A 26,228-nucleotide genomic window follows, 5' to 3' on the forward strand; every position below is an offset into this window, starting at 1 on the left:
AAGTTCGACCGGAAAATTCAATGTCCATTTTTCACAAATCTATATGAGATTTTTCAGTTTTTTCTTCAGCATTCGCCAGCATTTTGCTAGCATTTACTATTTTCGCAATATCGATGAAAAATGCTGGGTTTTCCGGGCTGCACATAAGTTGGCCCGGAAAATTCAAACTTCAATTGTCTCAAATCTATATGAGATTTTTCAGTTTTTTCTTCAGCATTCGCCAGCATTTTGCCAGCATTTTCATTGGAAAAAATTTCTTTTCGAAATGCCACAACTTCCGGGCTAACTTGACAGACCTTATTTCACTCACGATTTAACGAGACATCAACGTGTAGAGTACAATCAGCTGCGTGGATATCTTTCCGACCTGAGAAGCCAGAATATATCGAATTGCCGCATTAAAGGAAATAAAATATACAAAGAGAATACTGCATATACCTTGAAAGAGCTTGAAGGATTGCAAGAGATCCCTTTAAAACGCCCCAATAGCGCACCACCAACTCCCAACATAAAGGGAAATCAGGAGCAGCCTCAGGGAACACCAAACGAACAGAGTGCTATTCAGCAGGATAGTCAATTGGCTTCAAGATCTATTCAGGGCAGTGATGAAGCCTTGTTCGGGAGGGCTACGGGGGGAACAGCAGATAGGATTCGACACAAGTCAACTTCGGCGGGGTCTTCTGGGACGCCAACCGGGAATTCTCTATCATATATTGCGAAAAAGCGAATGAAGACACGTTCTAAAAAATAAAGGCGTGATCTGGTTGGTTTGTCAAATTATTCCTCATTTTTTTTGATTTTCTGTTTTCGTTTTTTTTTTGTTGTCTTCAATTTTTGATTATTGAATGGATCCATGTATTAGAGATGTCAATTTTTCACCAGTAATTACTGTGGAATGTCATGATGTGGACGAGTACAGGAGGACTTCGGGTGTGGGAAATAATGTTTTCAGATTACTGCATCAGAACATCAGAAGCATCCATAAAAATTTTGATGAATTGCTGATACTCCTCAGGAAGCTTACTACTCTGTCTGATTCCTTAATTTTGTCAGAAACCTTCACAGTATTGGGTGATAGAAGTTTTGACATATAATATAGTCTATAACCAGGGTGAGATCAATAAAAACGATGAAGTAGTTGTTTATTTGAAGACATGTTACACTTTCCAGCATGACATTGTATATATTAGAGCCGGAGAAATATAGAGAGGAATTTGTTGAGTATCGAAAACATCTAATCGAATAATAAGAGCAGCAAAATACAATTATTACAGTGCGAGGATAGAGGAAAATAGGGGAAACTCGAGGAATTTATGGAAAATAATAAATGAAGAATACAAGGACAGAAACCAGGTTTCAGTGCAGGGAATTCAAAAGGGAGATGGCTCAATAACTGAAGATAAAAAAACAACTGCTAATATTTTCAATGATTATTTCATTAACGTTGGACCAGATCTGGCAAAGAGAATAACCATTGGAGGAAAACCACCATTTAAACTGAAACAAACTGATCACTCATTTTTTTTTAACCCAACCACCCCAGCGGAAGTTGAAACAATAATAAATGACTTAAAGAAAAATAAATGCCCAGGATACGATGGCATTACGGGTGAGGTTCTGAGGAAAGTTGGCAGCGAAATATCTGTTCCATTGGCACATATATTGAATGATGTGATGCAGTCTGGTTGTTGTCCGAAAGAATTCAAGGTTTCAATTGTGAAACCAGTATATAAGAAGGGAAAAAGAGATTCACCATCAAATTATAGGCCTATATCACTTATTACCTCGTTTTCTAAAGTATTCGAGAAAATTATCGGAAGAAGATTGAAAGACTCTATTTGAAAAAGTATAAGATCATATCGAACGCTCAGTTTGGATTTCGTGATGGGAAATCTACTACGGATGCTGTTTCGTACCTGTCTGATATGGTGTACAAGATTTTGGATGCTGATGAGGTGGCTCTTTGTGTGTTCTTGGACCTCTCAAAGGCATTTGACTCGGTGAACCATGATGAGATGCTGAGTGTCTTGGAGAATATCGGTGTACGTGGGGTACCCCTTCAACTTTTCAGTATATATTTGAGGGGCAGATCACAGATGGTGCAGGTTGATGACATGCTCAGTGATATGTTGAACATACAATGTGGCGTGCCGCAAGGCACGGTACTTGGACCGGTTTTATTCTCTATCGATATGAATGACAAACTGGGAATAAACTCTATGGGAAAAGTAGTCTGTTTTGGGGATGATACAGCCATTTTTTACAAGGACCTGAAATGGGAAGATTTGAAAGTGAAAGTTGAAAAAGACATGGAAAATGTATTGCAGGCTTTCAAGTGCAGATACTTGACAATAAATGAAGAGAAAACTAAATACTTACCATTTTCACTTTGCAAAAATGGACTACCAACTTTTGATGATCTCTCGATATGTGATGGTGACGCAAAATTCAAGATTTCACGGGTTTCTTCCATTGGATATTTAGGCATACATTTCGATCGGCATCTCAGGTGGGATGCACATACCCGTAATATGGTAAATACACTGAGACGATTTCTCTATCGATTCCGCTTCCTTAGCCAAATATTGGAGATGAAGCATATGAAAATGATACCATGCACTCATAGAATCCCGCCTCCAGTATGGTATTCGGGCTTGGGGTGGCCTATATGATGTACATCTGAAGAAGTTGCAGGTGCTACAGAATTGTTTCCTGAGAATCATGTTGGGCAAGGAGAGATTGTACTCTACGGTCAGGCTCTTTATGGAAGCAGAAGTTCTGGACGTGAGGGGAACATATTACCACACCTCACTTATACACTGCTTCAAAAACAAAAATTCATTGGATAACCTTGATCATGGATATACAACTCGTGGAACAGAATGGCGAAGAGTTCATACAAACAGAACTAAAAAGACTATCGGACAGCGTACATATACTTACATCATGCCACGAATTTTCAACTTATACTGACAGGCGAACTGAGATATAGGTTTTATTCATTGAACTCGTACAGGTTATTTAGTAAGTATGTTAAAAACTATCTGAAGAAGACTGATAGAAACAAAATAGCAGATATAATCAACCAGAGATGATAATGTCGAACATCTGAAGCGTCATGACTCGCTCATAAAACTGCGACCACACTGCAACCACAAAATTCGCGTTCAGATTCTGAGGGACTTATCCTCCGTGCAATATATATATTATCAAAAAACCCAAATACCATACAATGGTGTAGGGTGTTATACTACAAATCGAAATTATTACTCTAATTTCCCTACATTTCAGTTATAAATTCTTATACTTGGGCTTCATTTCCATGCACAAACTTGGTCTACACTCTCTTGTTCAAAGCCATAGCTTTTGCTACATTCCAGGTTTTTCCTTTCTCATTGATGATTTCAGTCAGGGTGTTATTCCATGATTGCTCTGGTCTTCTTCTTTTCCTCTTCTTTTGGATTTTGGCTTCCCATATTCGTTTTACGGGTCTTTCCTTGTTCATTCGGTTCAAATGTCCCCACAAGCTGAGTTGTCTTTTTTCTACAAAATCCTTTATCGGCTCTATCTCTAGGTCTTGACAAATTTTTTCATTTCTTATTTTATGCATTCTAGTCACGCCCTTCGCTCTTCTGAGGTGTTTCATTTCCACAGCCTTGATCCTGCTTTTCTGTTTTCTATTGAGGGCCCATGACTCGCTAAGAAGGTTAGTGTCGGTCTATAGATTGCCTTGTATACCTTCATTTGTGCTTTTGGAAATCTCCTTCTTACTTATAAAGCTGTTGTTCATCATATTGTATAACCTCATTGTACTTTCTATCCTTCGATTAATTTCTACTTCTTGCTTTCCGCCCTCGCTTAGTTCTACTCCCAAGTATCTAAACGTCTTCACCTGTGCGATCTGTTCCGTCCAATCCAATGTTCAGTTGTTCAGGATCTCCTATAACCATAACTTTCGTCTTGGTCTTGTTGATTTCCATTCCAAAGTCTCTGATGACTTCATCCCATATTTCCATGTTTCTCTGTAGATCTTTTTCCCGTTCAGTGATTACGATGATGTCATCTACAAAAGCGCATTCCGATATTTCCACCCTCTCCATATGTTTGTGTCCAACCTGAAACTTCTTAGTTCTCTTCGTGCATTCCTTCAGAATTTCATCCATAAATATTAGGAACAGCACCGGACCTCTTTCTTCAAGTATAGCCCATAGTTTTTCTCTTTTCACCTTATCAAAGGCTTTCACTAGGTCTATAAAGCCTATATATAGTTTTCTGTTTTCCATTTTTGCTTTCTCGAAGAGTATCTTCATAGTAAAAACATGATCTTGGATGCTCCTCTCCTGAAGCCGCTCTGTGTTTCTTCTAGTGTTGTTTCGATTTTCTATCTGATCTTTCTGTCCAATATTTTCTCATATATTTTCATAGCAGTGCTCAACAAAGTTATTCCCCGATAATTACTGCAATCTTGTTTGTCACCTTTTTTATATATCGGAACTATTAGGGCTGTTTGCCAATCTTCTGGGATTATTTCATCCTTCCAAACTTTATTGAAAATCCTCAGTAGACTTTCCAATCCATTCTGTCCTAAGTTCTTGATCATTTCCGAGGTTATCTTGTCACTTCCAGGCGCCTTTCCATTCTTCAATGTTTCTATGGCCTGCTTCAGCCACTCAAGTGGTATCCTTCCTTCTTTACCAACTTCAACATTTTCCGGTGGTTCGTATCGATCTTCTATTTCGTTCTGACTATCATTCAGCAGTTCCAAAAATATTCTCTCCATCTCTCCATTATTTCCTCATCACCCTTTAACGGAATTCCATTTTTACCCCTTATATTCACATTTTCATTCTTTCTTTCGCTTCTTTGTGCTTCTAGAGTTCTGTAGAATAGTTTTTGATTTGTCCTATAGCTGTTTTCCATTTTCTCCCCAAACTCTTTCCAATTTTCTTTCTTCAGCGATAGTATAAAGGCCTTAACATTCTTTCTCTGTTTCTTATATTCTTCATAATAGTCTGTGGTTCTGTTGCTTAGATACTTCTTCCATTTTTCCCTCTTCAACTTTAATTCCGCTTTCACTTCTTTATTCCACCATGCTGTTTTCTTCTTCATATTAGATTTTTTATAGCTTCCACAAACCTCTCTTGCCGATTCTATGACTATATTTTTAAATTTGTTCCACATGCTATTCATTGTTGAGTCATTATCTGATATCTTTCCCTCTCAAATTTTATTTCCGTCTCTTTTTTGTACATTGTTACCACTTCTCTGTTTGATAGTCTATATGCTCTCAGGCAGTCGTGTTCTATTTTCCTTTCTTTGCTTTCATATTTCTTAATGCTTCTATTCATATCCACTTTCATCTTACCACGTTATGATCGCTCCCAATTTCTGGTCCTCTTCTCACTCTTGTATCTATAACATTCGACCTTTGTTTTCTTTGTAGTAGAACATAATCTATTATTGATTTCTCCCCACGACTTCTAAACTCTCTTGTGTATCTATGTATGTCCTTGTGTTCAAATAAGGAATTGGTTATTAACATACTATTGAGTAGACAAAAATTAAGCAGTCGCTCACCATTATCATTCCTAACCGTTTCTCCAAACGGTCCCATTACTTCCTTATACACCCTGTCTCCTCTACCTACTCTACCATTGAAGTCGCCCAAGATAATTATTGTTTCCTTCGCTTCCTCAGTGATCGTTGTTAGTTCCTCCCAAAATTTCTCTTTAGTTTCCTTTTTGTCATCTTCATTAGGTCCATAAACCACTATTATAGTCTTTATTCTATCATTCAGGTCCTTGATTTCTACCGATAAAATCCGCTCTGACCAACCTCTCCATCCATATACACTTTCAGATATTCTCCCACTTATCAGACATCCTACCCCAGATTTGGCCCTTGTGTTTTTCTGCACTCCACTATAGATTAATAGATGTCCATTTTTTGTTCTCATTGATCTTTGTCCTTTTTTATTCGTTTCTGTTATTGCCAGTAATTCCAGTCCCATATCCTCAAATTCAGCGTCCAGTTCAACTCCCTTTCTCTGCAAACTCCTCACATTTCAAGTTGCTATCTTTCACATAGCCTTCCATTTTGCCTCCTTCGATTTTTCGTTCTCTTGTCCTTTTTCACGCCTTGTCCTTTTCTTCTTTGTGATCCCTGCTTGTATTGTTGTTTCTAGTTTTTTGGAGTTGATTTTTCTATGTCTACGTCTATGTCTCTTTCTTGTAAAAATTTTAAGTTGTATCATCTACTATGATATAATTAGGAATTTGTAAATATTTTTTTCTGACTTGTCCCATACATTTATATATGTCTTAAGGGATTAATAAATACTTACTTACTTACTTACTATCTTTCCTCTTTCTTCATTCCAAATATACTTCACGTTGTCTATGATCAGTTTCTGAAAACCCTCCTTGACATTCTTGCCTGCTTTCTTCTCCTCTTTCCCAAATACTCTCAGTTTTCTCTGTATCTCCCTTTGTGCTTTCGTCATATCGTCGTTGATATATACTATTTCTCCTTCACATTTTTTCAATTTATTCTCATTTCTCATTACCTTAGTTTTCTCAGATTCACTCTTCATTCAACAAGATGGGTTTTCACCCCTATTTTCCTCGATGTTTTCATCTTAGTTTCCATCTCCAAGTTTTTTCTGAAAAAATTCATCATTTCGGTTTCACGCCTATTCTGTTGGATCTCACTCATATCCAGTCCACTTATGATTATATTATTTCTCCTTTTATCTATATCCATAATCTCTAGTTTAGAACGTATAATCTTTACTTCGGTTGTGAGTTTTTCATTTTCATCCTTAATATCTTCATTTTGCTTCTTCAGCTTTTTCATCTCTTCTTGGTAATTTCGCTGTTTAACTCTTATCTCCCTCATTTCCTGCATCAGAGTCTGCATCATCTCCATCATTTTATCTATTTTATCATCTTGGATACTTGATTTTGGTTTTTGTGGTGTTCGAAGTATTCTCTTACTTTTTACAAATATGTCCCCCTCATCCCCCTCATCCCTTCTTCTTTTTCCTTCGTCACTTGTATACTCTTCCTCATTCCTCATCTTGCTATTTCCCTCTTTCGGCAATCTTCAAAATATATCTGAGTACAACTCTGTCTCCAATGCCAGTTTCAAAATTGTTTATCGTCGGCGATAGCGTTTGTTATCTCTCTCGACAGCTGTTTTTCCACTCAGATATTGAATTTTCACCCCGAATTGTTCGCTGTTGTTTACTACTTTACATGTTCAATATTGATTTCAAAACCACTAATCTCCAACTTGGTCTCAACTAGTGTATTTTTAATAAGAATTGTGTTCACTTTTGAAAATTTCTCGCTCGTAATTTTCGAGTATATCGAGTCTAATTATGGAGCTGTCGACTTGATTACACCGCTTCACAGATGTTCAAATGAAAAAATTCTTGGAGGAAAACCATGTTCATTCAAGACCAGTTTTTTTTCTCTCTTATTGACATTGGATTGGATTGTATTGTGTCATTTTTCCTGTGTTATTTCAGAATGGCTTGTTTGAGTGTATTTTTTTTTTCTGCAAGATCGTCGATGTACACTTTTGAATAAACATATATTATTATTATTATTTTTTTTTTTCCTTCGTGTGAGGGAAAAACCCTTTATGGGCGCCCAGAGGGTCCGCACTCTAGGTGGTGTGAGACTCCGAGATCTTGTTTGGCTACTCTCTAAAAACCCCTCACACTTTCGACGGAAAAGTTCTTCGTCCGGCCCTTGCAGCGTCCCTTAACAAAAGAGATGAGCTGCAAGTGGCATCTAGAGTTCATGGGATCTGATGATATGCAGTGACCCAAGCAACACCGCCTTCTGCATTCTGTGCGCTAGTATCTCGGCCCAAGATCTGCAGGCCGGAATAATCTTCAATTCTTCCACGTAGTTGGCTCTCATTCCTCCGAGACATCCTATGATTAGTACAACCATCCTGACTTTATGACCTGGGTACATAGTTCCAAGCTCGAAAACAAGATCTTTGTATTTTTGCCTTTTCTGCTCTTCCTTCATCACCATGTTGTTTTCTGCAGGGGATGAGAATTCCACGACGAACAATTCCTTCAGCTCTTTGTCCAAAAGAAGTATGTCTGGCTTTATTGCATTGATCTGCCGTGTTGTTGAGACTGGATAGTTCCAGTATATTCGAGCTTTCTCGTTCTGGACCACCGCTTCAATCTCCAGAGGCACATATGGTAGCACCGGTTCTTTGTCTATCTCATATGCCGTCCTCAGATGGAAGTAGAGAACTCGGAGTGCCGCGTTGTGTCTCTCTATATACCCCGATGGAGCATGGACTCTGCAGGCGGAAAGAATGTGCATAATCGTTTCTTGTTGACTATGGCACGCTCTGCACGTTGTTGGGGTGTCCATTTTCATGATGTTCTTTTTATACCATCTGGTATTTATTACTCCATCCTGACACGCCATCACAAATCCCTCCGTCTCTGACTTAAGGCTAGCCGACTTTAGAAAGGCGAAAGACAATTCTTCCGACAGATCTTGGTCTTTTAAACTCCTGAAAAATATGGAGTGCAGGCTCTTACCCATATGATGTTCGAGTAATGTATTCGACTGAGACTTCCGGATCAGTCTTGCTAGCCTTCTTTGGTCCGCTTGAGTGATCGGTGCTCCAGCACGCTCAGGATCGATCGACACGCCGGTTATACCGAGCTTCTCCAAGGCTCTCTGTGCAGCTCGGAATAGGAAGGCTCCGTGGTTCGCGAGTTCATGCTGAGCTACAAACTTCAGAAGCGGATCTTCACTTCTTAGGACCCTTACTGCTGTTTCCAATGTTTGTTGATAGTGTTGATATTCCAAACATTGCAATCCTCTACCCCCCTGGCTTCGGGGAAGGTATATCCTCTGAATCGAGCTATTTGGGTGAAGGCTACGATTCATGTTCATCGTTTTTCTTGTTGACCTATCAAGATCGAGGAGTTCGTTCACCGTCCAGTTTACCACCCCGAAAGAGTAGGTAAGTATCGGGATGGCTAGCATATTTGTAGCTGATACTTTGTTCTTTCCTGACAGCTGTGATTTCCAGATGTCTCTCAGCTTCTTCTTGTAGCTGGCTGATGAGGCGTCCTTTATCTGGGTTGTCTCCAGTACTCCCCTCTGTTTCATCCCGAGAAACTTATAAGTTTCTCCGTCTTCCAGACGTCGAAAAGTCATTCCATCTTCCAGTTGGATATCTTCTCCTGGATCATCAACCCTTCCCCTGCGGAGATGAAAAACAGCACACTTGTCCAAACCAAATGACATTTCCATTGCAGAGGTGTAGTCGGAAACGATATTCAATAGTTGCTGTAGTGCGGTCCTGGAGGGAGCGTAGAGTTTCAAGTCGTCCACGTACATAAGATGGGAGATCAGGTGGTTCCTTCTGCCTGGTGGACCGGCCTTGTATCCTATTTTGCTTGCCCTCAGCTCAATTGATAGTGGCATGAGTGTTATGCAGAATAATAACGGGCTTAGCGAATCTCCCTGGAACACTCCTCTTCTGTACCTCACCCATCCCGTATAAACGGTTCGTCCCTCTGCTCGGATGGCAAACTTCGTTTTCCACAACGCAATGATGCTTTCTATCGCATGGATGATGTTAGGGTGGACTTTCAGCATTTTTAATAGTCGTATGATCAGGTCGTGCGGCGAGGTGTCAAATGTGATTTGACACCTCGCCGCGTGATTGGGCGATAGTTCTTGGGTTGCCCCAAGTCCCCTGATTTTGGTATCAGCACTGTCCTACCCTCCACCAACCATGAAGGAATGGGCTCACGGCGAATCAGCATTCCGCTGAATAATCTTGCCAGGTGTTTATGTGTAGCCGGAAAGCTCTTCCACCAGCAGTTCCGAATACCGTCTGGTCCGGGTGCTGTGAAATCGTTCTTGTTCTTAAGGGCTTGTCTAATATCTTCGACTGATATTTCAGAAAGTTCGTCGTTCTGCTGTAGGGTTTGATCACACATCTGCTGGAATCTGGGAAGTGCTGGAGTATCCCTGGTTTTTGCTGGTTGTTCATACAGGCTTTTCCAAAACTCTTCGACGTCCTGAGGTGATGGTGGGTTTTGCACCTCTTGCTGTTGAGGTTGAAATAATTTCGATGGTTCCGCGGTGAAGGTGTTGTTATCTTCGATCCATCTTTTTCTCCTTATGAATTTCTTTCGTGCTGCTGCAAGTGATTTTATTTTATCTACAGCTTTCTGCTTCAGTAGATGGACTGTGGGCAAGTTAACGGTACCATGTATAGCACGAAGCTCCTCAATCAAATCCCTCATTCTCTTGCTCGGTTTAGTTTTTCCTTTCAGAACATCTATGACACATTGGTACCAAGATGCCTGCTGCCTCATTGATTTTATTTTGATGTCAAGTCGATTTAGTCTTTTCCTATGCTTATTATTATTATTCGCAGCTGTACTTTTCGGTGGACATAGTAGATAAGCGGCTGCTCTCACTGCAGCCTCCACCTCTTCCAGTGAACAGGTCTCGTTAAGATGATCTTGAATGATGCTATTCAAAACGGCTAGATCTTCAGCCTTGTGTCTGGATTTTATCCGGGTGGGTTTGATCAGTGGGTCTCCAACGGCAGCCTCAAATGCCTCGTTTGTATTGTCGATTAACTCTGATGAATCTCTCACTGTCCTCGGCCTTTGTTGCTGTCGGTCTGGAGCATCTGTCACCTGCTCTCCAGCTAGTTCTATCTCCGGAACTTCTCTCACTTGTTCCGTTCTTGGCCTTGCTTCTAGGGCTACAGCTTCACTTCTGTGAGTCATCGCTTGGTGTTGTTGGTCTGGAGCATCTGTCACCTGCTCTTCAGCGCGTTCTATATCTGGAACATCTCTCACATGTTCCGTTATTGGCCTGTTGGAGCGTGTACCAGTCCTGGTTCGGCCCGCGATATCACTCAAAAGGGCTACAGCTTGTTCTTGAGTTATGTCAACCGTCAATTGCTGATGTTGGCTCAAAGCATCTGTCACCTGCTCCTCAGCTTGTTGTTCCAACCTTCCTTGCTCTCGAGACCGCTGCAAGATTCCTCTTCTTTTGAGATGACTGATCTGATCTCTCAGGTTTTGCTGCGTCATGTAGTTGAGGTCTGGACAATTTTCGCACCACAGACCATGCAGCCTATTCATGTATGTATCCCCTTCTGTCGGGTCCTGATCTTCTGTATAGCGCAGACAGCAGGCTATGCTGCTCGGGCGTCCACTTGTGGCGTCCCCTTTGTGCTGTCCTATTTTGGCTGCCGGTTCCGACTACGTGGTGCTCTTGCGAGATTTGAATCCCTATGCGACCGACTACCTGAACTCTCTCCTCGTCGATGTCCTCCTCGTCTAGAGGCGTAGCTTTTTGTGTGGCAGGCGCCCTCTTAGCGTTCAGCCGTTGGTGTCCCGCATGCTGTCACGTCCAGCACCAACTCCAGACGTGCCCTGACGATCCCCAGGCAGCGACTGTTTTCCGAGGCTTAGCTGATTTCTTTCCGACATCGGCTGAGAGTTATTATTATTATGACTTTAGCCTTGCGGCTTTCACACTCCTCTCCAGAGGAAAATTCACTTATCCCAGATATCTCAGATATCAAAAGGATTAAGCTCTGTTGGAGCCCTTTATAGGTTTTCGGGCTCGTGGTGGTGGTCGGGTCCGGGTCGCTCCTCGGCTCCCTGCTGTAAGTTGGATTCCTGCTCCACCCGCACTTCCTGTCGGAGCAGACGGTGTTCCTCTGCATTCCCCATGTACTCGCGTACAGTTCTCGCCGTTCCGAGCAGTACCGCCTTCTGCATGACTTTATAAACATTTTCGTCCAACTGAAGTCTCCTCAAGTTCTCTAGTAGTTTCTTCGGTATCAGGCCTGTAGATGAAATGACAATAGGGATGGTCTTTATATCTTTCAGCTTCCACTGTCTTCTGGTTTGTTCCTCGAGATCTCTGTATTTTTATTATTATTATTATTATTATACCTGCGTCGAACTACTGTTTGACTCTCGAAAGGTTGTTTCCTGAGACAGAGGGCTTCATGCTCGCCATCCAGGATGAGGTGATTCTAACAAGGAACTACATGAAATATATCGCCAAGGATGCCTCAGTGGCGGATGATAGCTGTCGTTATGGCTGTGCGACACATGAAACTATCCAGCACATCACTGGGGGATGTCAGAAGTTTGCGGGCACGGAGTACAAAAATAGACATGATGCCGTTGCCAAGATTCTTCACCAAGAATTGGCACTGAAACACCTACTTCTTAGTTCGAAAAAGGTTCCTTATTACAATTACCATACGGATGCTGTATTGAAAAATGAACATCACAAGCTCTACTGGGATCGCACGGTTCTCACAGACCGGAAAATTACCCACAATAGACCAGACCTCATATTGCTCATCGATGTGGCGATTCCAAATAATAACAATCTTCTAGATAGGCACACTGAAAAAATTTCAAAGTAGATAGATCTCGAGGAACAAACCAGGAGACAGTGGAAGCTGAAAGATATCAAGACCATCCCTATTGTCTACTAGAGAACTTGAGGAAACTTCAGTTGGACGAAAATATCTATAGAATCATGCAGAAGGCGGTACTAATGGAAACGGCGAGAACTGTACGCAAGTACATGGGAAATTCAGAAGAACACCGTCTGCCCCGACAGGAAGTGCGGGTGGAGCAGGAATCCAACCGGTGGCAGGGAGCCAAGGAGCGACCCGGACCCGACCACTACCACGAACCCAAAAACCTGGAAAGAGCTCCAGTGTGAAAGCTGCAAGGCTAAAGTCATAATAATAATAATAATATGATGATAATGGTAATTCCAACAAGAAACTACATGAAATATATCGCCAAGGATGCCTCAGAGTGGCGGATGATAGCTGTCGTTGTGGCTGTTCGATACATGTAACTATCCAGCACATCACCGGGGGATGTCAGAAGTTCGCGGGTATGGAGTACAAAAATAGACGTGATGCCGTTGCCAAGATTCTTCACCAAGAATTGGCACTGAAACACCAACTTCTAAGTTCGAAAAAGGTTCCTTATTACAATTACCATCCTGATGCTGTATTGGAAAATGCACCCATAAGCTCTACTGGGATCGCACGGTTCTCCCTGACCGGAAAATAACCCACAATAGACCAGACCTCAGATTGATTAAAAAGGATGAGGACAGAGCACTATTCATCAATGTGGCGATTCCAAATAATAACAATCTTCTAGATAGGCACACTTATAAAAAATTCATTAATCTATGATAAGTGACGGACAATCATTACAAAATTCAACAACAGAAAAGTAACATTTATTAATTAACAAATCCTTGATTTTTTTTTGAATGTTTGCAATTTGAGTGCCTTCAAGGTTTTAGGAAAACAATTATAAAATCTTATACTCTGGTACATGGGAAAATACTCAATTTTTTTTGTTCTATACTTTGGTATAAGCAGAATTTCTTGGCTCCTTTTACTATATTCATGGTTGTCACATAATTTGGTCCAATTCAGAAAATTTTCTTTAGCATATAGTAAACAATTGAATGTATATACAGGGTGAATCCTGTTGAACTGTACATACTTTACACAAAGGTAGTGGGTACTTAGCTGGTTCCAAAAATACCCCATATGCTGAGTCTTCAGCCATTCGTTTGGATTATACAGGACGATTTCCAGATTCGGGTAATATATTGAAAATGCTCTAGTGGACGATCAAATGATCACAAACACATCAAATTTGGTAGTTGGAAGGACTACACTAATCCCCAAGCATACATACAACAGCAGATGTAACAGTTTCCAGAACCGAACTATATTTTTTTCATATTATATCGGGAATCATATAGAAAATCACCCTGTAGATGGAAAAGTTTTCAAACCTGTTATGGTATTTCAGACTACACTGAATACATTCTAAATAGGATTCATAAAATCTCGTGGCACACCTACAGATTTAGAGAAAAAAATATTGAAAATGTGTACACGGAGATAAATTTTTTGGACGGCTTGATTTTCATGGAAAAACCATACCGAGATGTATCAAAAAGTGGGCACAGAAGAATATTATCAGTTTAGATCCACTCGATGTGCAAGTATTGCAATATTCAGGGACGGACTCTTATTTCAGATTGTGTTTTTCAATAGCGGATAGGTCAAAAAAATCGCCATGTATATTGACAGCTAAAACAATTCAATAAACAATTCTGAATATCGTTCACACATTTTTCATTTAGAGGCGCTCACTTTCAGTTATTTGATACAGAAAAAATAAAATTCTTTTGAATAACTACTTCGTACAAATCACTTTAGTTATTCGGCACGGAAGGCCTATTCCGAAATTATTGATATCGACAGGTAATTTTTGTCAGTGCATCGGAATCTATTAAATCAATTTCTATTGATAGAAAGAGAACTGCACTATTACAAAACGAAAAAATCAAAGTGAAAGATTTATAAAAGATGCTCGAAATGTCTTCCTTCCATCTCAATACATTTTCGAGCTCTGACATAAATATGATGGGTTGATTTCCTTATCTCTACGGGATTACTCCTAATCTTGATACAAGCTGCGTCAATCCTTTCTCTGAGTTGTTCATTGGAATTTATTTCAACTTTGTAAACTAATTCTCGCATGTAACCCCATAAGCAATAATCTAGGGGCGTAAGGTCGGGCAATCTTGCTGGCCATGGGATAGTACTCCCTCGACCTATAACACGACCATCATAGCGGTTGTGCAAGAATTCAGGGACCTGCAGATTGTAATGAGGCGGAGCCCCGTCCTGTTGAAAATAAATCCTACGTTGGTTGTCATTTCCTAATAATTCAGGTAAGGATGATTTAAAAAATCTGAATAACTTTGTGAATTCAACGTACTATCGGAAAAATGTGGTCCAATCAATTCATTATTCTTAAAACCAATATTCAATGAAATCTATTGGAAATGAAAATAGTGTAAATTTGGAAAATGAATGAAATGAAAGACTAATGCTTGAAAAACGGAATAATTGAATAGTGAGTGAATATAACCTTGTAATATTAAACTTCTTATACATTCAGGTATAATTTTTCCATAGAACTTTGGCCGCTTAAAAAAAAATTACTATTAAAAAACCCAATCTGAAATGGCAGTCCGTCCCTGAATATTGCAATATGTACTTGCACATCGAGTGGATATAAACTGATAATATTTTTCAGTGTCCTTTTTTTGATATATCTTGGTATGGTTATTCCATGAAAATCAAGATGTCTAAAAAATGTATCTCTGAGTACGCATTTTCAATATTTTTTTTCTCTAAATCTGTTGGTGTGCCACGAGATTTTATGAATCTTATTTAGAATGTATTAAGTGTAGTTTGAATTGCCATAACAGGTTTATAAACTTTTTCATCTACAGGGTGAATTTCTATATGATTTCCGATAATATGAAAAAAATAGAGAGTCCGGTTCAGGAAACTGATGAACTGTTACATCTGCTATATGGGGATTAATGTAGTCCTCCCACTCATCAAATTTGATGGGTTTATGATCATTCGTTCGTACACTAGAGCATTTTCAAAATATGACCCAAAACAGGAAATCGCCCTATACAATCCAAACGAGTGGCCGAAGACCTAGCATGTGGGGTATTTTTGGAACCGGCTAAGTTCCCTCTACCTCTGTGTGAAGTATGTAAAGTTCAACAGGATTCACCCTGTATACATGGTAGAGAGAGCAAATTATTTTCAACGAAAACTGGTCTGCATGATGTACGAGTACTTATTTTGAATATCAAACGAATGATCCGTTTAATATCAAACGAATGATCCGTTTTTGAGCTATGAAAGCTCTGTTAAATTCTACACAGTTTCCCCAGAGTAAGATGTTATAAGAGAGTTGACTATATACTAAACTAGTAGTAGGTCTGCATTAATGAGCTGACAGGGAGCACGTCTTTCACTCTATTGATGGCATAATAAGAGTTATTGAGCTTTTTACAGAGAAAACTTATATGAGTAGACCAGGTTAAATTCCTGTCAACATAGACTTCCAAAAATTTACATTCTTCAGCAGATTTAAAATTGAAGTTGGAGTAATTTAGTACAGCAGTCTCTACGTTGTTTTTCCTAATACCGAAATGAATGTGAACAGTTTTATTGACATTCACAACAACTCTGTTGAACCGACAGCAATTGACGAATTGGACCATAATTTCCTCGCAAGCACTGGCAAGTTCCTCGTAACTCGCTGAGACCACAACCGATGTATCATCGGCAAATAACACCACAAGAAATAATCTCAAGTGAATACGCTGATGATACTATTGTATTATACCAAGATATAACGTGGCAAAATCTTAGAGACAAGGTGATCAGGGATTTTGGGACATTGATGAAGTGGTTTCAAGTAAACAAGTTAACCATAAGTCAGAAGAAAACCAAATACTTGACATTTGCCTCAACTAAGACGGGAATCCCGAATTTAGGAGATCTGGATATCGAAACAGATTTGACGATTACTAAAACAAGTTCAGTAAAATATCTGGGTATCGTCATTGATGAGAATTTGAGATGGCACGATCATGTGACGTTCCTTTCGAGAAAGCTCCGAGGAATTCTGTGCAGATTCAGATATATAACCCGATATATAAGATCAATTAAACATCTACGCATTTTTTATCATGCATTGGTTCTACCTCAACTTTCGTATGGTATAATAGCATGGGGTGGTGTCTTTGACTGTCACAGAAGGGGTCTTGATGTTTTGCAAAGGTGTATTCTGAAAGTTATGAATAGGAAAGGAGTAAGATTCTCATCTGAGATTATCTACAGGATGTCTGAAGCTCTAGATATAAGACAAATTTACGCGCAGAGAATTGTAATGAGCATTCACCAAGGAAAAATTCCCATTACTACGAGAGAACATAGTTACCGAACTAGAAGCAGAGGAACTAACTATGAGACCCCGAGAGCAGAAAAAAGACTAGGACAAAGATATAATGAATATATTGCTCCGAGGATGTACAAAATCGTCCCTAGACATATCAAAGAAATAAAAAATAAAAATAGGTTTAAAAGCGAATCAAAGAAATGGCTTCTCGAGGAGGATAGGATTAGAATCCACAAAATAATAAATTCAATTTGATGGAGGACAGAGGGAGAGAACGAAAAAGGGGAAAAAATTTGTTAAATAAATAATATTGATCACCGACAGAATCAGTTTTCACCGTTATTGGGACCTATACTTTTCATCGACTACGAAACTTTTCACCAATCAAGAGACATTAAATTCCACCGACTGAGACAGAGGAAAGATAAAAATGAAAGTTTTTTTTTATCACATGAATTTTTTTTTTTGTTTTTTTTTTGTTTTTGGGGGGGATTGAATTGTAATGTGAGGTCTATGCATTTTCATATTTCCAAAGACTGGGGTAGAGAATTGTATTTTTGTTAAATAACTGTATACACATATCACCTTAGGGTAGGTAACTCACAGTTGTTTTCAAGAGTTTATTGTTGTGGAAATTGTATATTATTAATATTTATATTAATAAACTCTATTATTATTATTATATTATATTATTAAATCATTAATAAATAATAGAAAAGGTAGTGGTTCCAGCACGGAGCCTTGGGAACCCCACAATCTATTGGGAATCGAGCGGAATATGTATCGTCAATTTTTAAACGCAGAAACCTCCGGTTAAGGCAGCTACGCAACCAGTCCATACCCAGTCAACCAGTTTCAGTCACAGGGAAGTTGTTGGGAATTACCACTGTGGAAATGCGACTTCACAATGTTGATTTAAAAAAAAGGCCACCAGTACTTACTGGAGAGTGCTTAATGTCCGCAACATCGCATATCGCGGGTAATTACCCAGTACATCACATAGTAGGTGTAAAAAAAGCACCCTAGACAGCAACTTTGCGACTTCTCATTTTGGAGGTTTTTGGAACGATTATTTTGACAGAATAAACTACCAAAGTGTATCCTCTATTGAAGTTATATTCATGATCAATTTGATAATTACCATCGTGGCAATCAATTTGCACGCTATATTCGAGGCGTTCCGAGGAAAAGTGACCCAAGCTACAATTTTTCTGAAATTGTATTTACAGTAAGAACTGCCTGAAAATGAATCAAAATTTTATATACTCGTAAACTCAATTTTAGAAAAAATGTATCTTGGGCCTCTTCAGCTCTGAACGCCTCATTTGTACCCTGTGTTTACTCTTTACTCTTACCTAGATATATTTCGCATTCTGCTCTCATCCCCAAAAGGGAAATTGAACAACTATATGAATTACTGATATCTTTTTATTCAAGATTAATATGTTTCATACAAATCCAAATATATAAAATAAAGAACATATATCTTGTTATAAATCTTCATTTCACTTCAGGAACGGCATGGTCCAGCTGAAGAAGAAAAAATCAGAGCTGTATTGATAGTAATAAATTGAGTATCATGAAAAATCTAACAACAGTAGAAGGTGATTTTTTCCAGCACAGTATCTAAAATAATAATTTGGAGTTCTCTCGATGATTCAAATCAATTCCAAGTTTGATTTTGAAGGTTGTGAATGTTACTTATCACCTAAATTCATATGAGGTATGTTGAAAGTTGAACGTTACAAAGGTGCAAAAATGGGGAGGATAAGAGGGCCAAGAAGTGATCATGATGTAGTCATTATTTCAATAGGTTATATAACTACTCACCTTTTACTGCACGTTAATTAATCAATCAACGTCAAGTAACACTTAACTAAAACGAAATTTAATAATAGAACAGCTCGGTTAAAAAAATTATTCTAAAAATTCATTCATAAAGATTTTGTTTGTTCATTCTCTCAACACAACGCAGTCACAGAACGAAACACGTCACACCACGTTTTGCATAGCGGGATTTAGGTTATGAGTTAACTTCGAGACCACGTGCTGATAAATAGAACATTTCAGACAGTTACTGAAAGTTTTTCTTAGAGAAGTCGCTGGGTAGAGTTCATCGTAATTTATTCACAACCAATCATTTCATGTTCTAAAAATATCACAGATTCAATATTTCAAAAATATCAACAGAGAGAAGTCGCATAATAGTAGCTATGTTCACTTCATCGGAACATCTCGATATGATGTTACATGCAACCACTAGGGATCTAAAGTTGGGAATTCGCAAACTTAACAATATGCGGACGTTAATGTCCACAATGTGAAAGTACATCCATGAAACTTCTCAAAGAAGTGCTTCCATGTGATATTTTTGGGTACTCCCTGCGACTTACTGTTACATTTCTGGTTGACTGGGTAAACACTCCCCTGAAAGCTAAACTGTAGCATTTACTCAAAATAAAATCGAAGAAAGTGTTTCAAACGCACAGGAAAGATCGAAAAATAATCCAGCCACCTCAATCAATGCCATGATATACCGACTCAACAAACTTGAGTGCAGCTGAAAGAGTTGAACGGCCACTTCTGAAGCCGTGCTGGGCGTTATTGAGAAGATTGTATTTGTTCAGAAAATTCAACATCTTAGTGGAGAGATTTTTTCAACAACAGTCAAAATTGAAATCGGACGATAGTTCGCAATTTCTTCCGAGTTACCATATTTGGGTACCGGAATTACAATGGATTCCTTTAATATATTGGGAAATTTTCCCAAGGACACCGACAAGTTTATGAGATGGGCGAAATGCTCACTTATCAGGTGAGCTGTTGTTTTCACGATTTTGGTGGAAATGGAATGGATTCCAATGCTTTTTTTGTTTTTCAAATTATTGATAGCATCCAAGACTTCAAATTTTGTGACAGAATAGAAAAAAAAGGTCCTCTCAGAAATTGGCGTCAAAGTGCAGGAAACAGATAAGTCACCACCATATCGTACTTTCAATTGACTTTCAGCTTTAGTTGTGAAATAACGGGCAAACAATTCGACAAGTTCTGAAGGACTATCATACTGCACACCCTCTACATTAATAGCGGGTATGTCATGAGATCGCTTTTTCGCACATGTAAACGAATTAAAAGTGACTCTTTTTAAAACTCATTCGACGTTTTGAAACGTATTACTTTTCGCAACCAGTTACGCAAAGTAAAATGTTTTGCAACTGTTGATGAAACGATACTTGCTTTCATAGTAACGGAGTGAAAAATTGAATAATTTCCGTCACTAGACGATTTTAAAGGAATCTCCAAGAGAAGCTCTTGAAGGCCAGTTTTATTACATTAATATAACAAGATCCCTCAAATGAAAATAAAAAAAAAGAAAAGGAGGACGTTCTCGTTCCCGAACAATATGAGATCAAGAAAAAATTGCATTTGTAATCGAAATAACGAAGTTGTTTCTTCCACAATAGATAAAAAATTTAATATTAATTAATTATATTATAAAATTATATTTAATAAATTATTCCCTGTGAATAATAGGTCCTGTTTTTATCGTTTCTAGATATTTTAGAAAACAAAAAGCACATTTTCTGAATCGACAAAATATAAAAATCTGGTTATATCTTCAAGACAAATGAAGATATCGTCAAGCGGTTTTCACTAAAGGACTTTTCACAAAAATTGAGCTTAGTAGTCTTCTCAAAGTTTTTACTTATCTATATAGAAATCTAGAAGTACTAGATACAGTCAGAATAAATAAATTTGGTATACTCTTCAAATATAACCAGAAGCAAATAAAAAGGGGAGCTAAGGATCAATTATTTTATTGTCGGTTATACAGAGTGATTCAAAAATGTCTGACTTGCAAGTCGGAATTCTGAGATACAAGTCAGAATTCTGACATGCAAGTTGGAATTGTGAGATACAAGTCGGAATTCTGAGATACAAGTCGGAATTCTGAGATACAAGTCGGAATTCTGAAATACAAGTGGGAATTCTGAGATGCGGGACTTGAAGAGGGCAAAAATAGGTCTAATGACTTTTGTTTTTTTGCATTTGATCCGTGAATGTGTTTTTTGCTTCTTGGAGGAATTTTGGATAAATAAAATGATATTCTATTTTTCTCTTGGGTTGCACCAAAGCAGAGCTGTGCCAAATCATGGTGCTCAGTGCTTGTGAAAGCACTTGTCTTTTTGTGCTCCAAAGAATTATGCTCTTGGGTACTTTTATCTTTGCTTTGTGCTTAGTGATTCGAGCACTTTATCTAAATTCCTACATCCAGTTTCATAATCAATTATTATTATATTATTATTATTAGTCCTTAGCAATCCCTAAAGTGCTCGCGAGGGTCCTTCGGAAATGGTGTCAAAAGACGAATAAGCGATCGAGTTATTGTCACACTATGATCATGTATGGATACTACAGATAAATATATATTATATATTATTATATTATTCTTATTCCCCGTAGGTACCGACGAACAATTCAGAAGCTCTTTGAGCTTGACAGAATCAATAACGTCAGTTAAAACTCTTGAAAGAAAAGAGAAAGGGTAGGCGTATGTATGGACCGAGACAATACTAACCTAGTGTCTACAGTTATCTGGTATCTACAGTTATCTCCGAAATGTCATTTTAACACTCGGTCTTTAGCATGGATGCGAATGGATGCATTTGAAATGTTTTTTTTTGTTTCAGCATTTAACTCGCATCTCGGAATTCTGACTTTCATCTCGGAATTCCGACTTGCGACTCAGAATTCCTACTTACAAGTTAGAATTCTGACTTGCATCTCAGAATTCTGACTTGTATCTCAGAATTCCGACTTGCAAGTTAGAATTATGAGTTTTATCACAGAATTCTTACTTGCAAGTCGGAACATTTTTTTTCTGTGTGGCACTTCAACGCTTTCGTAAAATAAAGAAGTGTAATAAAAAAATGTATTTCAACAACATACATCTATGCACGAAATTTCAATCTGGTGGCATTCATCGTTTAGAAATTATCGGGAAATTTTTAAAAAATTTTATTAACTTTGGAAGGATATATCTCCTTTATAATGCATTTTGGGCCATGAGTCTATTCATCAAACTATACTTATTTTTCAATGTACTATCACCTCCACAAAGCTCGGTACATATTTTTGACTCACCCTGTATATAGGTCTTATATAAAAAGAAGAATACTTACACAGTCGGAACATACTCAACTGGAAACCTATTCTGAGTGTAGGAAATTAGGAGACACGTTTTTCCCACAATACCGTCCCCCACCACAGTGATTTTTACATTTGTCGTCATTTTCTGCAAAATAAAGAATTTAGGTAATCAGTGATCTTCGATGAAACGAACGACTGCAGTCTTCACGAACAATTGCGATTATTCTTCTAATATATAGATACCTATAGTATTGAAAGGAGGGTTCGGCTAATATTTGAATCTAATTATGTACCTATTCTATAGGTATGTCACCTGCATACTAAGTAGGTATATTGTCATTATGGTGATGTATTATTCGACCTTGGAGAGAAAGCAGAGATTCATTAATTATTGTATTCTACAAGGTTTAACCAAAAAGTTAGAGTTTTTACTCTTTGGTGTAACCAATAAATGTTGTGAGTAGATTTGCGGTGAGCTCCCTGCGAATATTGGCATATTTGAGCGTGTTGAATAGAAATGAATTAAATAAGAAAACATGGAACTGAGACCACCTATATCTCTTCTTGAGTTCATAGTATTTGAATTTTGTGCAATTCTAACCATTTCAAGAAAGTTTCTCTTTGTTGGATTTCTTTCAGAATCTAATATTTTGATATCATCAAAATTTGGTTCATGTTGTTCCTCTAGATAATGAACAGCAAGAGCACATGTATTCTTGTCAGTCCTTATATTACTTTTATGTAGAACAATGCTTTGGCGTAATTTTGTTGTAGTTTGGCCGATATAACATTGATCACAATTAATTTTTATTTTTGTTCTTCAGTTTATCTTTCAATTTTGTACATATTTTCCTCAGAGGTTTGACATTTTTAATCGCAATTTTGAATTTTTCTCTAGGTACTAATACTTTGATTCTATTAGTAAGTTATTCATAGAAAGGTAAAACTAGATAATAACGTTCTTCTTCAACCAATTCTTATTTTATATGTAAATCTTCTTGGTTATTGGGAATTATATTCAAAAGAATTTTGTTCAACCGTTTCTTAGGATACCCATTTTTTATTAATAGGTCCTCTAGGATTTTAAAATTTTTCAATTGGACTTTATTATGTGAAATTCTAGATATTCTTGTTTTCAAATTACGAATCATATTAATTTTTGGTGTTATTGGTTGAAAAGACTGCCAATGAATATACCTACCCGAAGATATTGGATTTCTGCGCCAATCTGTAATTCTATTTCTTTCCCTGATTACCAATATATCGAGAAAGGGTATAGAATCATTTCATTCTAAAATTTTTTTAAGATATCTTTAAAATTATATTATAATTTTAATGAATTCTTTTTTGTAATTATTGTATGAACAATAATTGGATTAGAACCCAAGAAAATTGTCCGGTTAACAAAAAAACAAAATTAATTAAAATTATAAAATTTATTTTTGAAACTACTATTTTCTCTTTTAAAGGTATTTATCATGAAAAAAACATAGTACTCCGATGGGAACAACGCTTTCTCCGCAGTTAGTTGTTGATTTAGTTACAAAAATTAAAAAATCTTAGAAGACCTATTACTGAAAAATGGTTATCCCAAAAAATGGTTGAACAAAATTCTTTTCAATATACCCAATAACCTAAAATATTTACATATAGAACAAGATTTGGTTGAAGAAGAACGTAATTATCTAGTTTTACCTTTCCATGAACAACTTACTAATAGAATCAAAGTATTAGTACCTAGAGAAAAATTCAAAATTGCGATTAAAAATGTCAAACGTCTGAGAAAAAATATATACAAAATTGAAAGATTAACTTGAGAACAATAATAGATCTAGATTCATTGATTGAAACCTTGTGCAAGAAAAATCATTTATTTTATTCACAGTAACATTGATATTTGTTTGATGAAAACAGAGTGATCGCTAAAAAAAAATTTAAATCATATAGTCAACAATTTTTCCAACATTGAAATCTTCTTCCTTGGTTCATCATATTCCTCAATCTTGCGTTTATTTAGTGACTAATGACCCCACGGTAGAGTGTTGAATGTTCCGGGCACCAAACATCGTTTATCGTCTTCAGGACTTAAAGCTATGTTTTTCTGTGTCAGTGGATACACATGATGTTCCTTCGCCTGAATTAAATTTTGAGAAATAATTTTATGTTTCCATGTTTCTAAACATTCAATGTAATCATCGAAACATATTCTGTCCTTAACGATTGATTTTTTAATACCCTTAGCTTTCTTAGTGGTACCATAATTTCTACACATGGATTCAATTCCACCAGCTTCATACTCTTCCTCCACCCATTGTTGTTTTTTCACATTGAGATCATCCTTAGAAGTTTTCACAGCATACAGTTTAGATCTGAGACCAACATAATCGGTCATAGGTATTCCATTGTTTTCATCCTTCATCATTCCTAATACCTTTTTATTAACTTGAGGAATACCGTAAGTATAATTCTTGGGATAATCTGAGGTATCAAATCTTTCATAACAGTCAAGTTTCATTCTTTCATAAGGATCTTCAGAGACCTCATAAATGACAGAATCGGTATCAGTATATAAGATGGTACAGCCAGCACTGCAAGCTTCATTCAAGTAGTGGTAATGGAAGTCATAAATAGTAGTTTCAGCCAAATCCAAGATACTCATTCCCACATAAATTGATTTGTTTAAATAGATCTGCAGCTTTCGCATTTCAAAAGCTACAAAGTTCTCATTGAAAATAATAGAGTAAGTTTCCGCCCCATATCGTACTTAGAAGGTGGACATTAACCCTTTTCTCCATCGTTTTTCCTGTAACAATAGAAAAGAATATGTAGATATCTGTATAGGAAGTCAAATGAATGTAATTTGAATGGATATAACAACTTACCAAAAACAGCGTTGTTCATCAGTTTAAGTTTAAAGAGATTCTTCTCGATCTCATTTTCGGCATTTTTCTCAGATCCGTATTGAGATTGATATAAGACTTGAGCCATGTAGATTGCTTGAACTTGAGCACTCGATGTATTTTTGTTATAATCAAGCCATTCTTCAATGCTTCTTTCAGATTTCTATAATGGATGACATATTTCTTCTCTTGATGTAATGTGACCATATGTATTGAATTTTGCTGAGATGCATAACATGGTGTTTGAGTTTTAGAATTATAATGTTCTGGGCAGAAAGGTATATCTTTGTGTTTTTCATGCACTTCTCTGGGATATTCGAGGTCAACTTCTAAAATATATCCTTTTGGAGCATCATCCGGGATTTGGGTCACATCGATATTTTTATCACACCATTGAAAACCATGGTAGACATTGTGACATAGCCCATTCATATTGATTGTTGAAATCAAAGTACATGAGGTAATTTTCTGGTTTAGTTGAATCATAGTTGGATATAATAATAATAATAATAATAATAATAATAATAATAATAATAATAATAAGCTGCCTAAGAGATCATGGATAGAAACAAGACACACACAGAAGGAGAGACGGAGAATGCTACAGCTCACCATTGCCTCGACACTCTGAAGCAAAAATTAAGTCTGTATGCAGAACGCCTGAGGAGATATAAAAGCAATTATAGCCGGAAAAGAGACAATAATTCATTCGAAAAGTCGGAAGAATCTTTCTACCGGTCACTTACATCATCCGATGGAGAAAATGGAAAGTCACCACCAAAGGAAGCCATTGAACAATTCTGGACCGAACAATTATCGACGAAACCTCAGTTCAATGGAGATACCGGATGGATTGAAGATGAAAAATCTGAAGCTATAAAATATGAGCCGATGCAGCATGACATTATCACAATTGAAGAAGTAAAATCAGCTATCAGAGGACTGCACAACTGGAAAGCACCTGGGCCTGATGGATTACAGAACTTCTGGATCAAGAAACTTTGGATCATGCATGACAAATTGACCTCCGCAATAAATGATGTCATTGCAAATCCTGAAAAAATGCCAATATTCCTTACACATAGCACAACATACCTGTTACCTAAAGACCAAAGGAATACAGAAGACCCATCCAAGTACCGACCAATCACATGTCTTCCAACTATGTACAAATTAATCACATCGTGCATTTCAAATCGAATTCACAACCATTGCGAAAGGAATAACATCATTGCCATGCAACAGAAAGGATGCACAAAAGACAGCCGAGGGTGCAAAGAACAACTAATAATAGATTCAGTAATCTGCAA

General features: G+C 37.5%; 2 protein-coding genes across 5 annotated transcripts in view; both read right to left on the bottom strand.

Annotated features, from left to right (window-relative positions):
• LOC123312511 (ras-like GTP-binding protein RhoL) overlaps nucleotides 1-26,228 on the bottom strand; it is a 340,108-nt gene that overhangs the window by 241,435 nt on the left and 72,445 nt on the right. For 2 of the 3 annotated variants that reach the window (XM_044896976.1, XM_044896978.1), the window contains exon 2: nucleotides 22,051-22,163. In XM_044896976.1, the coding sequence (XP_044752911.1) occupies nucleotides 22,051-22,160 (110 nt within the window). In that variant the 5' untranslated portion in view covers nucleotides 22,161-22,163. Of the gene's footprint in view, nucleotides 1-22,050; nucleotides 22,164-22,261; nucleotides 22,332-26,228 lie in introns of those variants that run through there. The other variant, XM_044896977.1, reaches the window with a different exon arrangement.
• LOC123312509 lies at nucleotides 23,877-25,330 on the bottom strand. Of its 2 annotated transcripts, none has more exons than XM_044896973.1 (2): nucleotides 24,901-25,330; nucleotides 23,877-24,821 (listed from the first exon to the last, which is right to left on the bottom strand). In XM_044896973.1, exon 2 carries the CDS (start codon nucleotides 24,720-24,722, stop codon nucleotides 24,039-24,041), a length of 684 nt encoding a protein of 227 aa, XP_044752908.1. In that variant the 5' UTR covers nucleotides 24,723-24,821; nucleotides 24,901-25,330; the 3' UTR covers nucleotides 23,877-24,038. Both variants share the same exon structure in this region, with proteins under 2 accessions (XP_044752908.1, XP_044752909.1).

The sequence above is a fragment of the Coccinella septempunctata genome, chromosome 4, assembly GCF_907165205.1.
Source record: "Coccinella septempunctata chromosome 4, icCocSept1.1, whole genome shotgun sequence".
Taxonomy (NCBI): domain Eukaryota; kingdom Metazoa; phylum Arthropoda; class Insecta; order Coleoptera; family Coccinellidae; genus Coccinella; species Coccinella septempunctata.